Genomic DNA, 14541 nt, shown 5'->3' with positions numbered 1-14541 from the left:
TGAATCATTCAAATTTGGCAGGGTTTGTTTTTTTTACAACACCTCTCTGTGTTGTGTCAAATTTAGAAGACTTTTCATGGACTTTAAACATCATTTAGAAAAGAAACAATGACACAGGCTCAGAAAACAGAGAAAAAGCAACAGTATAATCCGTCTTGAATGTATTACTGTGAAAGCGTTTATTATTATAATAATTATTATTATTATTATTTGTTGTTGTTTTTGTCTTGACTAGTCTTTGGAGTGTTGGCTCACGATTTTTAATATTCCAAGCGTCCGTGAAATCAGCATCCAAATTCCCCCGCCCCCTTGTGCCCGCCCCTCCTCTGACGTGCCACTAACGCCGATTTGCATGAAGTGTTTTGTGGCCGCATGCAGCTTGCACTGCTGCACACAGCGAGTGTCGGAGGGCAAAGCCACGGATGCGCAGGAGTGTTCTTGTCCTTTTTCATTTGAAGGAGATACGGTGTCGGACGTCGAAAGAAACCAGGGAATTTAAAAAAAAAAAAAAAAAAAAACAGGAGACGCTACACTTGAATGTGAAAATGGAGCTTCCCGCCGCGGGAGAGCACGTCTTTGCGGTGGAGAGCATCGAGAAGAAGCGGAGCCGGAAGGTTAGTCACATGGAAACGAAGATTTTCTTCTCTTTATATGTTTTGACGACTCGTGATTATTATGATTATTTTTATAAAGATGACCCGATTAGCGTGTTTTATTTATTTATTTATTATTTTTACATTTTTTTTTTTTTTTTTTTTTTTTTGTCTGCTTATGTGTCTATTCACAGGGAAGGATTGAGTATCTGGTCAAGTGGCGTGGATGGTCCCCAAAGTAAGTGACCCCCAACCGTCAGCAATGATTACTGCGACTATCACATTCTAACACGAATGACTGCGTGGGATCATGGGTGCTTGTTTGGAATCACTTTGGGATCTTTGCACCTTAGCCCAAAATGATGGATGCGGTTTTACAATGCACGCAATGCCCCAATTAAAGACACACTGCGCCTTTATTTGGACATTCATTGGCAGGCCCTTCTAAGTTAGTTGTGGTTCATTATAGATGCATCCACAGGCTTGCGTGTGTTTCAGCATGTTTACCAATACATCGAGAAAAATCCTATTTTTGCTAGTATTGATGTGTTTTGTTTGTCCACTAATGAGCTCCTCTCCAAACAGGTACAATACATGGGAACCAGAGGAGAACATTCTGGACCCAAGGCTGCTTGATGCTTTTGAAGACAGGTACGTTTTTTTTTTTGTGTTTGTTTGTTTGTTTTTTTTCTCTCTTCAAGTTGGACAAACCAGCCTTACAAGTGTCAAAGTCCCCAACGCGCATTAACATGACAAAACGTGTTTACACTCTCCCGTCCCTACTCTTCCTGTTTTCAATACAATACTTCACGTGTGTCAGTCATCAACATGTTTTCAGCAAGAGTCTTGTGTGTTTATAGCATAAACTTTGCAGCCTCGCCAAGCATCCATGAAAATCCAGTGCTGACGATGAACTGTCCGCATCATGCGTCAATTAGTCGACACCATCGTAAGGATAGGATTAGGATTAAAACCGGTGTCATCAGCGGGTCAAATCGGGGTTAAAGTCAGAGCAGACATACCAGAGCAAAGTGGAGCATCTACAGGCCTTTTGTCACATGATCGTTCTTTGCATGTCAGCATCAGGTTATCATGCTTGAGTGCAGCCTGCTGTCCCACCATCCGCTCACCACATGCACCTGCGACAACATCCACAGAACGTGGAAAACTACTTTATTACTTTCTTTCTTCAGTGCACATGGCTTTCTTTAGCTACTGAAGAAAGTTCTTGTCCATCAGTGACTGATTGCACCCACGATGATAAAAAACATTTATCATCACACATTACATTTATTATTAAATACAAAAGTGTTTTATCCCTAGCATGTCTCCAAAGTAAAGTGGCTGTTTTAGTTTGTTTCTTTCAGCATCACACTTTGCGTTAGTCCCTCCGTAGTTAACTAGCGCTGACACAACATTGGAAATGCACAACGTACACCTATGTGAAGGAGAGCGTTCTCACTTCTGTCAGTGGAAGTCCAATATCCCCATGAAGTATTAAAACACTTGTCTGAGAGGAAGAAGGAGACTTTAGGGTACGCATCTTGCCTTCATCTGTGCCTAACTTATTGAAAATGAACGTAGAAATGAAGTTTTTGTTTACCACTGAACTAAATTGGAGTCATAAATCAAACGATCTTTCAATGTCAAATTGTGACCAACTTCCTTGTGCTCCACATTAGTGGAAGGCCTTCTGTGGTTAACTTCTGGCTAACTGCTAAAAAGTCTGGTGACTGACTTGCCTCATAAACGTGCAACTGAGTATTTTCAATGCATACATATTGTTTTAACCTGTCACTGGCCTTTCTCTAAGCCTGTGTGTTCTTACACACACTGCAACCTTTCAGGCGCAGGTCACACGCTAACATGGACATCACTCTCCGTCTGTTTTAGCAATTACCTCCCTCTCTTGCTCGCTCTCACTCTATTGCTAAAGGAGAGATTTTATTGAAACTAATTGCATGTCTCTCCAGGGAGCCAAATTGTCCAAATACCAGGCTATGAAAATACACTGAGTCGTCACTGTAATTAGATGTGAGGGAAGTGGTTGGGGGAGGGGACTGACATCACTTCTGTCTGCAGTATTGAGTTACTGTTTGGGAGAAAAGAGTGGGGAGAAAAAAAAGTCAACAAGGGTCTAACCCTTTAGCTCCTGGATACATTCACAAAACCAGTGGAGTGTTCTCTTGGAAGGATGAGGCTCATTAGACTGCAGTATCACACTTTTCCAGATCACTAGCTCTCGTTGGGCTCAAGTATTGATAATTGAATGTACATTGCGTTGCCATGCGACAGTAACTTTACTCAAAACAAGGTGGTCTCCTTCACCGACTGCTGTTTCTCTCTCTTACAGGGAACGTCAAGAGCAGCTGATGGGCTATCGCAAGAGAGGACCGAAGCCCAAGCACCTTCTGGTTCAGGTAAGAAAATAGCACTGCAGGTGAATGAAGAATTACAACTTATAACAGAACACTAGAATTTTATATTTAATAAAGTGTGGAGACTTTCATGAGACAGAAGAGCTCAGAATAGTGAGTTACTTTTTGACAGTTCTTTAAAATGTATTCCATTACTGTCGTTTCTTACTGCTGTGAACAACCAGTTCAGTTCAGTTTGCTATGCAGTATACACACATTATTTGACTTCAGTGAGCTTCTTCATGGCCAATGAGAAATATGCATTCCTGTGAGTTACAGATCTCATCCTTGTAATTTCCAAAATATACCAAAATTTAAACTTGAAAAAATCATTGCTGAACTCCAGCCCTGTTAGACAGTAATGTTTATTGCGAAGGTGGTGCCAATTCCCACATGCGACAAGCTTTGTATTACCCTCAGCTTTATCTGGTGACTCTGTTGACCCTAATTCAAGCGGACTGTAACAGCCAAAAGTTCCAATAACTGACTCAGTCTACTCAGCACATTTGTCTGGAATGTACACCAAAATGTAACGGGTAATTTCTTGTCCCGTGTACCACCCGTCTACGAAGTTTTGTGGAATAGGTGATGTAAATGATAGCTAGCTCGCTAAAGTTTTTGAGTCTGCAATTGTGACCTAACTAGCTGTAGCTTTATGAATGTGAGTAGCACATTTAGCGCATCATTTATCCGTCCCAAAGGTCAGGGGTACCACTCAAAGGACTGCTTCTATTCCTCTTAGGAAATGTCAGTGGTAGCACGTGCTAAAAAGTCAGTGACAAGTCACAAAGCATACCGGTGGCATTCCTCCAAGCTGAGGTCACTGCCACAGGAAACACTTGAAACAAATGCTCGTGAATGGCAGGGGGGCTAAGTGAAGACGAACGCAGCCTATGACAGGAAGGAACTATACTATGTGGTGCAGGGGATACCTTCCATGTACAGTAGATCAAGTGCAGTCTGTCAGCACAACTTGTGAAGCTAATACTGAATGGAAGAACACATTTTTTTCACTGACAGGGCATTTTTGCGACATTTCTCAGTGAATAATACAATGCTAGTAAATATATAATTCAGTTTATCTAAGAAGTTGTCAAATGTATTACTGATCCAAATTACAATTGTTGGGCCTTGGCAGCAGTGTACTTGGTCCGCAGACTTTTTGAGAGCTGTTTTAGTTTCTACCTTCACCAAGACTATGATTTAATCGATGTTATGCGTGTGGTCAACTGAATTCCATTCTGATGTTTTGAGTGATCAAAAGTGCTATTCTTTAATGATTGTGTACTTGAACAGGTCCCTTCTTTTGCCCGGAGATCCAGTATACTTGCTGGCCTTCATGAGTCATCCCTGCAAGAAGACAGCTGTCACAACACCAGTTCAGTTCCAATGCTGCGTCCCCAGAGCCAGCAGTACCAGCTGAACAGCAAGAGGCACCATCAGTACCAGCCCATGAGCCGAGACGGTGAGACGGAGCCGCACGCCAATGGCAAGAAGTTCTACTATCAGCTCAACACCAAGAAGCACCACCACTACCAGCCAGACCTGCAGGTGTGCGAGTCTGTGTTTGCAAAACCCAGAGAGGTCAACGCTCCGGAGCAGCCTATTAAGGGGTACAATCTCCCCCCTGTGCTGCAGCAAAAATGGTTCCGGGACAAGACTTCAGGCGTCTTGACTAAAGTAAAGGACATCACCATGGAGCTGAAAAAGCTCCCTGCAGACCTCAATGGTCACAAAGAACTAGAGAATGCAAAGCCTAAAGACCATGCATCAGCACAGCAGCATAATTGTGTCAGTGGCAGTAAACTAAAAATTGTGCAAAACAAAAACAAGAATGGACGGATTGTTATTGTCATGAGCAAATACATGGAAAATGGAATGGAGGCGGCAAAAGTCACAAATGGTGAATCCCAGTCTGTCGAGACATTTTCGCAAGGAGCAGACAATACAGAAAGGCACCTCGAGAAGATGAAGCTGGTCAAACATCTTGGCCTCGTTAATGGATTTGCAGAGAAACCCAAAGCCGTCTCCAAATTCACGGGAGATTGTACCAAAGAAAATGAACAGTCCGCCCAAACTAAGCTCGCTGTGACGGAACAGGATAAATGTGTTGAGGTCAGGGGTCAGTGTCTGCTTTCAAAGGATCAGCCTTTACAATTGACAACCAAGCCTAATCTGCTCTCTTTGCCTGTGGACACTACGGTTCCCGCGTTCAGTGACAGAAAAACAACCCAAGATGAATTTCAAGGATTAAAGCGACACCTTTCTGACACTGACAGCAAGGAGCATGGGAGTAACAAGAGGTTTTTAAGCTCCCGCCACACAGTCTCCTCACCCAACCAAAGCATTAGCACTCACCAAAATGGCCTCCAGGGTCCCTTTGCATTGCAGTACTGCGACTATGCTGATCGCGATCAAGAGGAGCCTATTGACTTGAGCATTGTTAAGTCCAGGCCTCAAGTTGCCACTTCCGCAGCGAGCCAGCCGGAGCTACTCACACAGGATGGAACACAGACCGACATGCAAGTGAAAGAGCAAACTGAAAGTCAGCCGCAGGCTGGAACACAAAAGATTGCAAATGTGGACACGCTTGATTCGTCGCTTGTTGGTGACCAGGAAAAAGGGAAAGTGGAGATGTTTCCCTCTTTCCAGCCGTTCCTTGGGAATATCGTCATCACAGACATAACTACAAACTGCCTCACAGTTACCTTCAAGGAGTATGTTACAGTGTAACTGTGTACATGTGCATAAAATATAATTGTATTTTCAAAGGCTTGAATGTGCAAACAGAACCAGTTTTATATATATATATATATATATATATATATATATATATATATATATAATTTTGTATAGCTCAAAAAGACAAGCATTTGGATTCTTTATTTGCTTATTTCCTGCATGATATTATTCATTTGTTGTGACTTTATTATATGCAGTATTTCAAACTTAGTTCAGAAAGCAAGGAAAAGAATGTTAGAACTAACTGAAAATGCACTTACATTCTTGTTAATGTTTTTTTTTTGCAATTTCTGCTCTCTACAGTATACAGTCAAACACTTGTAAAGAATATAGGCTTTATAGAATTGTTTGTACAGAAGAAATTTATATTGAAACATGGTCAAATACACTGTATGTGTGCGTGTGTGCTTGCGTGTTAGCAAAAAGTGTGAATACATGGACAGATACGTGCTGTTTGGATACGTGTTTAAAACGAATAAGAAAAGCACCTTTTTCAACAAGTGTCATTTGTATTTTTGAGGAGGAGTGTCAAATGAAACTTTATCAATGTTGCTTATGGTTTGATTTGTCCCTGTTGGTATTGTCTGACACTGCCTCGGCCACTCTAAGATGGTGCAACCATGTACGTATTTAATTTATGATTTGCAGCACTGCAGTGTGAATTCTTTGTGTGAAATGTATAACAATAGTTGAGCTGTGTAGTCCATTCGATTCGTACCACCAGCTGGGTAATCCATCATTTGACTCCACGCTCTGTGCGGCCCACACATCTGTGTAGCGGGTTTTGCGTGTGTTTCGTAAGCACATATCAAACCCTTATTGAATATCTTTGATGACAGTGGTAATTTAAAACGATTCTACAAGCATATCCAGAGGTTCTCTTGTATCTTACTGAATGCCTCTCACTTTATATGGCATGTTTTCACAGAAATAATCATTACAACACGTGATTTGTATCCAGAGGGTGCAGTGATGTACTTTCATGTTTTGTGTGCAGAGTAAGCGAATGCTTCCTAAACATTTTTGCAATAATAAAATTATTTGCAGATTCAAGTTAGTCTTTGGGTTGATATTCGGATTTTTACACTGGATTGCATGTTCACTGATATCCTACATTGATGGTGAGCATTCCTCTATGCACTTGTACTTTTCATTTGGATGTGCTATTGTGTAACCGTATATATATACATATATATATATATATATATATATTTTTTTTTTTATAAATGTGTGTGGCTCATTATAATCATTTATTATGCGCAATATGGACAACACTATTCCAGGGATTGGACCGTCGCTTACTAGCCAACATGTTGACGCATCAAGCAAGGACCAAGGAGGCTGGACCAGGCGGACGAAACTGCTGCCATGTGGCGACAGGAGAGCACGACGCACGGTGTATTTTCGATCAAGGTGGCAGCAGCGGTTTCCTATTTCATTTCACTTCGTTGCTGTTCCGCTCTAAAACTGAAGGGCGCTTTAAAGGGGAGATATGCAGAGGAAAGCGACTTCCACCTCCCAAAAGCAATCGCGTTGCCCGACATTGTCGTCTTTCGCTGCACGTGATCTGTAAATGCTTGTCAAACGCTGCGTGTATAAAGCGGGCAATTTCCTGTGCCTCAGCCCTCCACTCGACGTGTTTCACACGCGCGGATGTGCGCACATGCAGAGGAGGAGAAAATGGCTGTCCTTTCTGCGCCATCCCATCGCTCTCGCTCTCGCTCTCGTCCTGCATGCGTGGTGTCTGAAAAACGCCTCGCAGCAGCTGCGGCGGAATCAGAATGTCGTGGTTTTTTTGTTGTTGTTTTTTTAAAAAAATTTTTAAGAGCGCAGACAGCTGCGAAGTCCGCACAGGCTCGACGAGCGAATAAAAGGTGGTTCGAAGCTGCTCGTTTGCATAAAGCTCCGACGCGTTGTTTTGCGCTTGAGTGTCACGTTGTCATCTTGTTTTCCTCATCTCATGCACGCTGTGCATGCAAGGCCTGCTCTTCGGCGTCTTTTAAACGAGCAACGTTCGGTTCATATTCTGTTGCGAATAATCGGAATAGGGATGCATAAGAGTGTAACCGTAGGGAGTTGAGATGGGTAGTTGTAACCATTCCATTTGGCTTTTGAGATTTCGAAAGGCGCAACATTACGCACGTAAGCGTCTCACGGGCTTATTTTAAGGTCTGGAAATTGTACAGATGTAAATGTCTGCAAGAGACGGTGTACTGCGAGATCTGGAGTCGCCGCAGGTGAACAGAGAAGAAAGGATCGAGCTTTTAAAGCCACTGTTTAGTTGTCATTGAGCCGCCTGGTCGCGCGAGCCAATGTGACTGCAGTGGCTTCAGGGAGTACAGTGTGTACATACAGTTATACGGCTGTGGCCTGCAGCAGCCTGCGTGCTCCATGCGCGACTACATACATACCTGCACTCAGCGCTCCTGTGCATCGAGATAACGACGCGTGGACGCAATTTTGCCTCGTTGCACGGTCAGAGTGAATATTTATAAATGAGTGCGGACGTCCATGTGCATGTTGATAAACGTTTCAACGACATTTAATGATTGCAGACTGACGTACGTACTTGGGAAATGTTAAAAAAAAAAAAAAAAAAAGATCCATTTTGTGTCCAGTGGGTTAAACAACATGAAATCCAAATGTATCTCATTTTGCATGTATATGGCGTAGCAAGTTACTGCATGTTTGTACTGTATTTCCACATATTGTGTACACGTGATCTCACCCCGGATACAAGCCGACCAATAAATTGTCTTCAAACAGTAGCAACTCTAATTACTGAGACCAATCGCATCTGTTTCCATCTTCCTCCTCCTCGCTCAAGGACTTGACTTTGTAGGGGGGAAAAGGTACGGCTAATGCTCAATGGTAACCACGTTGTTAAATTACACGGCGGAAACATTAAAGTGCAGCTTTAATAAAATCATGACGTGCTACACTCAAATGCGAAGCTCTCTTGATAATTGTGGAAGGTCATCGAACAAACGGTGCCCCAGGAAACTCGCTTTGCACAATCTATTTCCATCGTCAACACTCGAAACTAATTGAAGAATTCGATGAACCAATGTATAACGTTTTTAACCTAGTCTGCTTTAAAATATTTGTTGAGAAATATGTGCCCAAAACGGCACAATATGAAAACATGTTTTTTTAAAAAAACAACACATTTTTAAATGCACTCGGTACTACAATCGACTCTATGTGTTACTGTTACACAGTCGTTTTTGTATATTTATAGTTTAAAGAGGTTTATGTATTGTTTGGAAATATGTGTCATAATTTTGGCTTTTATCTCACGTGTGCCCCTCTTTCCCCCAAAACAATCATCATCGTATTTTAAAATCGTATTTTAAAACCCTTATATTCGTAGAAATAAAAAAACTTCCAAATAAAAAAAAACAAAAACAATTAAGATCCATTCAATCTCTATTCTGCTTCTCCTCATTAGGGTTGCGGGATGATTGAAATTATTATTATAATTTATATTTAACATTTATGTTTTCCGTCCTAATATGAAACCTATATAAAGGGTCTTATTCAAATGACTATTTTAATTTTTATTAAACAACATAGACATATATGAGAATAAAAAATATATCATCATACCATTATTATTATTATTATTTAGTAGTGGTAGTAGTAGAATATAACTTTTAGCATTATTACCACCGTTTTTCTTTTAGATTTAATTTCCTATTCTTTTTATATATATATAATTTTCAAATAATTTTAAATGGGCAAATTAGCATGGTTTGTGATCGATCTCATCAAAATGGAAGCTGCTTCATTAATGGGATAAAGTCACGTCATTTTTACTATTTTAAGGCTCGTATAAAACGACTGGACAATTTTTGCCACATTCATAATCGGTAATGTTTTGTGTATCGCTCTCAGTTCTTGGAATGATTTGAACAAATAAAGCCGCTGTTCATTCCCTTTCCAGGTTTTTTTTTTTTTTTTTTTTGGTTGAGTCATCTCAGTAGGGCTGTACCAGGAGCAAAACCGACATGAAATTTGTGAGCGTCTTTTAAAATCACCGAGGTCACATTCGTGGCATCATTCTGCAGGAAAACACCCAAAAGCATCAAGCACTCAGCAACCCATTGGAATACTCACTTTCCTTCAATTTCCTTCATCTCTGTTCTGATGATACCATTTTTTAAAAAAAAAGTCATATACTAGCAAAAAAATAACGTACTGAGATGCCGTGAGACGTCTTTCTCGAAATTAAGATTATTCTTGTATTATTTTTAAACATCAGAGGGACCCAGGTGAGTAAAATTATTGTGAGCACACGTCACTCTGAAAATAAGTATTTTTTAGTTAATTCGAATATGTACATCGGTTACACATTATTAAAATGTGTTAAACTAATATTATTTGATTATTTTCAAAGCGGGCAAAATGACGTCAGTTTAACACATTTTGATCACGTGCAACCAAAAATAGACTACCCGTTTTTTTTCCCCCAGTGCAGGATGGAAATGCCTTTATGGAAATGATAAACGAAAATACTTGTCTCATATAGAATAGGGGAAAAAACTCATCATCGATCATGTACATCGGTTGAACATGATTCAATATAGGAAACGGACATAATTTCCCCAATTTCCCCCTCCACTCATCTAAAATAATAGAATAGTATGTTAGTTTAACACATTTTAATTATGTGCAACCGATGTTCAATTTAAATTCAGAGGACTTATTTTTCTCGTGTCGAATAGAAAGCCTTTATTGTCATTGTATGACGCAAATATGCTGGTCTTAATGCTATGTGCTTAAAATGTCTTTTTATTTCATAAAATAGCAACACGGCCGAAAACGCAAAAGTCACTGTCTTTACATTTTCGTTTTTTCACCCAACATCCAAATGTGAAATCATGAAGCAAGCGGGCAATCGCGCTCTCCCGAAGCTAAAAAGCTCCTCCCCTCACTTAGCAACCCGATCACGTGGCAACTGCTGAGCCAATAGGCGTCGTCGTAGTGGGTCCACCAACTGCGGTTCCTTAGCAACGCCGTCAAAAAAAAACTGCGCTGACGTCCTTTCTCTGCTGGAGAGTATTATGGTCTGTCGGGAATTCAGAGTGGCAGGGACTGGAGAAAAAAGCAAGCTAGCAAGCTAACGGTAGGTAGCACTGGAGTAAACATGGAGCTGTCGGCCGTCGGGGAGAGGGTGTTCGCCGCCGAGTCGATCATCAAACGCAGGATAAGGAAGGTACGCATGCCTCCGTCTGACTAAATCAGACGCTGTAGGGTAATTGTACTGTTGCCCTGCAAGCTAAGTGACGCCTGTTGTGTTTGTAACGGCATGCAGGGTCGACTCGAGTACCTTGTGAAATGGAAGGGCTGGTCTCCTAAGTAAGTCTCGCCCGGTTCGGTGCTATTCTGTCTTGTCTGCGTGCGTGTGTGGCGCATGTTGTGTCAATGCCGTTGTAGCCGTCGTTAGCTCGCCCCGGCTAGCATGAGTCAAGCTCGACGGGGGAGTGGAGCTCGCGGGGCTAACGCGACGACCACGCCGTGTCCGCCCGAGCCCTCGCTTCCTCAAACCGAATGTACAGTCATGTAATAAAAGGGGAGAAAAATAATAATGAAAAAAAAAAAACCAACAGATACAGCACATGGGAACCGGAGGAAAATATTCTGGACTCCCGTCTGTTCGCCGCTTTCGAGCAGAGGTACGTTCGATGTTGATGTGACCGTAACATGTCGTCATGTGCACTTTGCTCGGCTGACACGTCAAAGTAGCGTCCCGCTGTTGTGTGTTGGGAACAGGGAGCGTGAAAGGGAGCTCTTCGGGCCCAAAAAGAGAGGACCGAAACCCAAGACGTTTCTCCTCAAGGTAAGGAAAGGCAATATTTTGTTCGTTTGACGAGTACTTAATGAGCCGCCTAACAATGAACGTATATTCAAATGAGCGTGTTGTCTTGGAAGCCGATGCTTCCCTAACCGTTATCGAGCCAGGACACATTTGACGTCACAAAAATAGAACAGAACGCCAGTGCTTAATTATTCCGCCTGTCACTATATGTGGCTGGCATAGATATACGACCAGACATACATTCTTTTTAGCATCTAAATAATTTGTAGACCAATTAGGTAAATTAGGATAATTCCTGGGATTCACGTGATCTCATGGCACACACAAGGAAAAATCTCACTGCACACCATCAAACAAAAATGTCACAAAAACATTAATACTAATAATAATAATACGAAGGTCTAGTCGAAGAGCATTATTTGTGATGCCCGTCACCATACGTTGCTGGCGTAGCTAGATGAACAAACGTACATTATTTTTAGTGACTCATTTTTAGACCATTTAGGTGAAAAAAGGGTCATTTCTCACAGCACACCTGATATCGCACATCTAATGTGCTGTAGCTCAGTCTTTGGTATTTACTGCTTTAGGAACGCACAACCAATAAATTCTGTTGTAGCTCGTTAAGACAGAGCTATACTGGCAAAAAAAACGTTTTTTAAACACAAATGCTTTTGTGTCATATACTACTTTTCGCAACCACAAGAAGCTTATTTTACTTATTTGAAAATAGATAACCAGCCTCAAGTTTATCTCGATCTTAAATGGCAGCATGTGAAATGACAAGTGTTGTTAAACAGGGTCAGTGGAAGTTCAGAGGTGAATACAAGGTCCAGGAAGGAACTTGGTGCTGTAATTGTCCGTTTTATAGCAGTGTCACACGCTAATTACACTTTTGAAGCCTGGTTCCCTGTGCAGCGAAAAGTCTTTCAACATGCGTTTTTCTTAGGGTTACTCCACAGTAATACACCTCTGTAAAATGTAAATTAAAAATGTCATGAAATGGAACATGTTCAAATAAGTATGAAATGTGAGAAACCGTGACTAAAATTGAACCATAAACATGTAAGAATGTTTGTATATTTGTATGTGTTGCCTCTAACTGGTCTCATTTTCTAATAGGCCCAAGTTAAAGATAGCGCCAAGTCTTATGAGTTTAGGAACGAGGCAATGCGAGGGATGCACATGAGCTACCCCACAGCAGAGCCAGTTGCCACTCCGAGGGCCAGAGAAGGCCTGAGAGCCGTTGTCCCCACAATTTTCCCACCCAGCACTGTTAACCGAGGAGAGAGCGTATTTGTCGGCCCGCCGGATCTGACCTATGAACGACAAGCCGACGGCCTCGTGCATTTACCCAAAAAGAGAGGGCCGAAGCCCAAGCTCCGTTTCCAGGACGACGTCTGTGCGGGCTCAGAGGCCGGCAAGAGGAGAGCAGACGAGCTCGTGAGCCGCAGCCCTCAAAAACTGCTGAAGCTACAGAGCAGCGGAGACGTGAGACTAGTCAAAGCGTCCCATCACAGGCAACCCGAAAACCACAGTCACGGCCATACACACCACCGGCACCACCACCGCCGCCACCATCACCACCACCATCATTCACACAACCGGCCAATGACAGCTGAGGGCTCCTACAAGCAGCTTTACGCAGGCAGTGACGCGCACAGGACTCAGAACAGCTCAGGCCCCTCCAAGCAGCAGAGTCGCCCCACCCAGCTGCTGCCCACGGAAAAGCCTTACTTCTTAGACAAGCCCTCCCCGACCCGACTCGACGTCGACTCGGACGAGGTGACGTGGCGGCCGTCCCTGTGCAGCGTGGAGAAGGTCCTGGTGACGGACGTGACCGCCAACTTCCTGACCGTCACCATCAAGGAGAGCAGCACTTCAAAAGGCTTCTTCAAAGACAAGAGATGACTTCCACACTTCACTCTCACAAGTATCATGCGGAACTTTATAGGGTGATTATTACATGACGTTTTTGTGTAATGTAATCTATAAAGACAGATTATGTCATGTACATAGGCAAAGTATGACATGTACATAGCCTATCAAGCAGTTGGGCATAATGTACTGACCAAAGTTAAATGAAGTCCTGTTCCAATTATGCACTGGTACATTATGCATTCATACATGCATACATTTCTTTTGTAAAATTTGTACATTTGACTAATATCAAAATATAACAAGATGGATTGTATGACTTCCCCCCCCCCCCACACACCTTATGATAGGAGATAGTGAGAATTGTTTTCTGTTTATAAAAATCCATTCTTTGGGTTGAAATATTTTGCTGTAATTTAAAAAGATTGGACACAGTGTTTTTTTTTGAAACTGTTCTTAAGCACTTTGTGTTGAAAGTATTAATCTGTTCCTGTTGCTTTCAAAGTCCAACTTTGCTGCAATTGTCCAGCATTTCTAAATGTTAGCTAAACCACGGGTTGTTGAGGCCTAACTTCATTGTTTATTGACATTAACATATTTCATTATGCATATTGAAGTGGTAAGATAACACTCGGTGTCAAACTTGTTTTAATAAATCTAACGTTTTCACCTGTTAACGGCCTCATTGTTTAAATTGCACAACGGAAGCTCACGTTAACAAGAATGGGTCGTCAATGCATTGAGATCTTTTAAAGCTTCACGGAAATACAATAATTCAATATATTTAGTCATTCTGTGCAACTGTTAGCTAAACTATGGCAGAAGGCCACAATTGTTCCGTAAATTCAATAACAATTTAGGGCAGGCCTATTTTTATTCGCTCGCTAATCTGAAAATATCTACATATAAACTCGTCAAATAGTAACTACAAATAGTCAATCGCGCTTTTCTGAAGATTTGAAGACATTTCCGAATAAATAAACGGTTTAATTGAGCGGATATAGGTGCAATATTCCACGCACCCTGCCGCGGTGTGATGGTGCACGGGCCGCGCTTTGCACACTTTATTTCAGCACTTGCACGCGCATGA

General features: G+C 41.8%; 2 protein-coding genes across 3 annotated transcripts; both read left to right on the top strand.

Moving 5' to 3' along the window:
- Window positions 1–365: 365 nt before the first annotated feature.
- LOC133404273 (E3 SUMO-protein ligase CBX4-like) lies at window positions 366–6805 on the top strand. Its single transcript, XM_061680017.1, has 5 exons — window positions 366–614; window positions 788–831; window positions 1179–1244; window positions 2947–3013; window positions 4307–6805. Exons 1-5 carry the CDS (start codon window positions 423–425, stop codon window positions 5741–5743), a joined length of 1806 nt encoding a protein of 601 aa, XP_061536001.1. The 5' UTR covers window positions 366–422; the 3' UTR covers window positions 5744–6805.
- Window positions 6806–10816: 4011 nt separating this feature from the next.
- cbx8b (chromobox homolog 8b) lies at window positions 10817–14128 on the top strand. Of its 2 annotated transcripts, none has more exons than XM_061680020.1 (5): window positions 10817–10970; window positions 11070–11113; window positions 11365–11430; window positions 11528–11594; window positions 12696–14128. In XM_061680020.1, the coding sequence occupies exons 1-5, from the start codon at window positions 10902–10904 to the stop codon at window positions 13482–13484; spliced, it is 1035 nt and encodes a 344-aa protein (XP_061536004.1). In that variant the 5' UTR covers window positions 10817–10901; the 3' UTR covers window positions 13485–14128. The 2 variants fall into 2 exon arrangements, with proteins under 2 accessions (XP_061536004.1, XP_061536003.1); XM_061680019.1 differs by having other exon boundaries at window positions 11501–11594.
- The last annotated feature ends 413 nt before the right edge of the window (window positions 14129–14541 follow it).

This window comes from Phycodurus eques, chromosome 6, assembly GCF_024500275.1.
Source record: "Phycodurus eques isolate BA_2022a chromosome 6, UOR_Pequ_1.1, whole genome shotgun sequence".
Lineage (NCBI taxonomy): Eukaryota > Metazoa > Chordata > Actinopteri > Syngnathiformes > Syngnathidae > Phycodurus > Phycodurus eques.
Note: the sequence above shows the minus strand (reverse complement) of the source record. Positions and strands in the feature narration are given on the sequence as shown.

Bases quoted from the DNA above. Each gene is read 5' to 3' on its own strand.
- LOC133404273 (XM_061680017.1), top strand. From the start codon at position 423: ATGCGCAGGAGTGTTCTTGTCCTTTTTCATTTGAAGGAGATACGGTGT. The intron at 832-1,178 runs GTAAGTGACCCC...CTCTCCAAACAG, and splicing joins TGGCGTGGATGGTCCCCAAA to GTACAATACATGGGAACCAG. The intron at 1,245-2,946 runs GTACGTTTTTTT...TCTCTCTTACAG, and splicing joins CTTGATGCTTTTGAAGACAG to GGAACGTCAAGAGCAGCTGA.
- cbx8b (XM_061680019.1), top strand. From the start codon at position 10,902: ATGGAGCTGTCGGCCGTCGGGGAGAGGGTGTTCGCCGCCGAGTCGATC. The intron at 11,114-11,364 runs GTAAGTCTCGCC...AAAAACCAACAG, and splicing joins TGGAAGGGCTGGTCTCCTAA to ATACAGCACATGGGAACCGG. The intron at 11,431-11,500 runs GTACGTTCGATG...ACGTCAAAGTAG, and splicing joins TTCGCCGCTTTCGAGCAGAG to CGTCCCGCTGTTGTGTGTTG.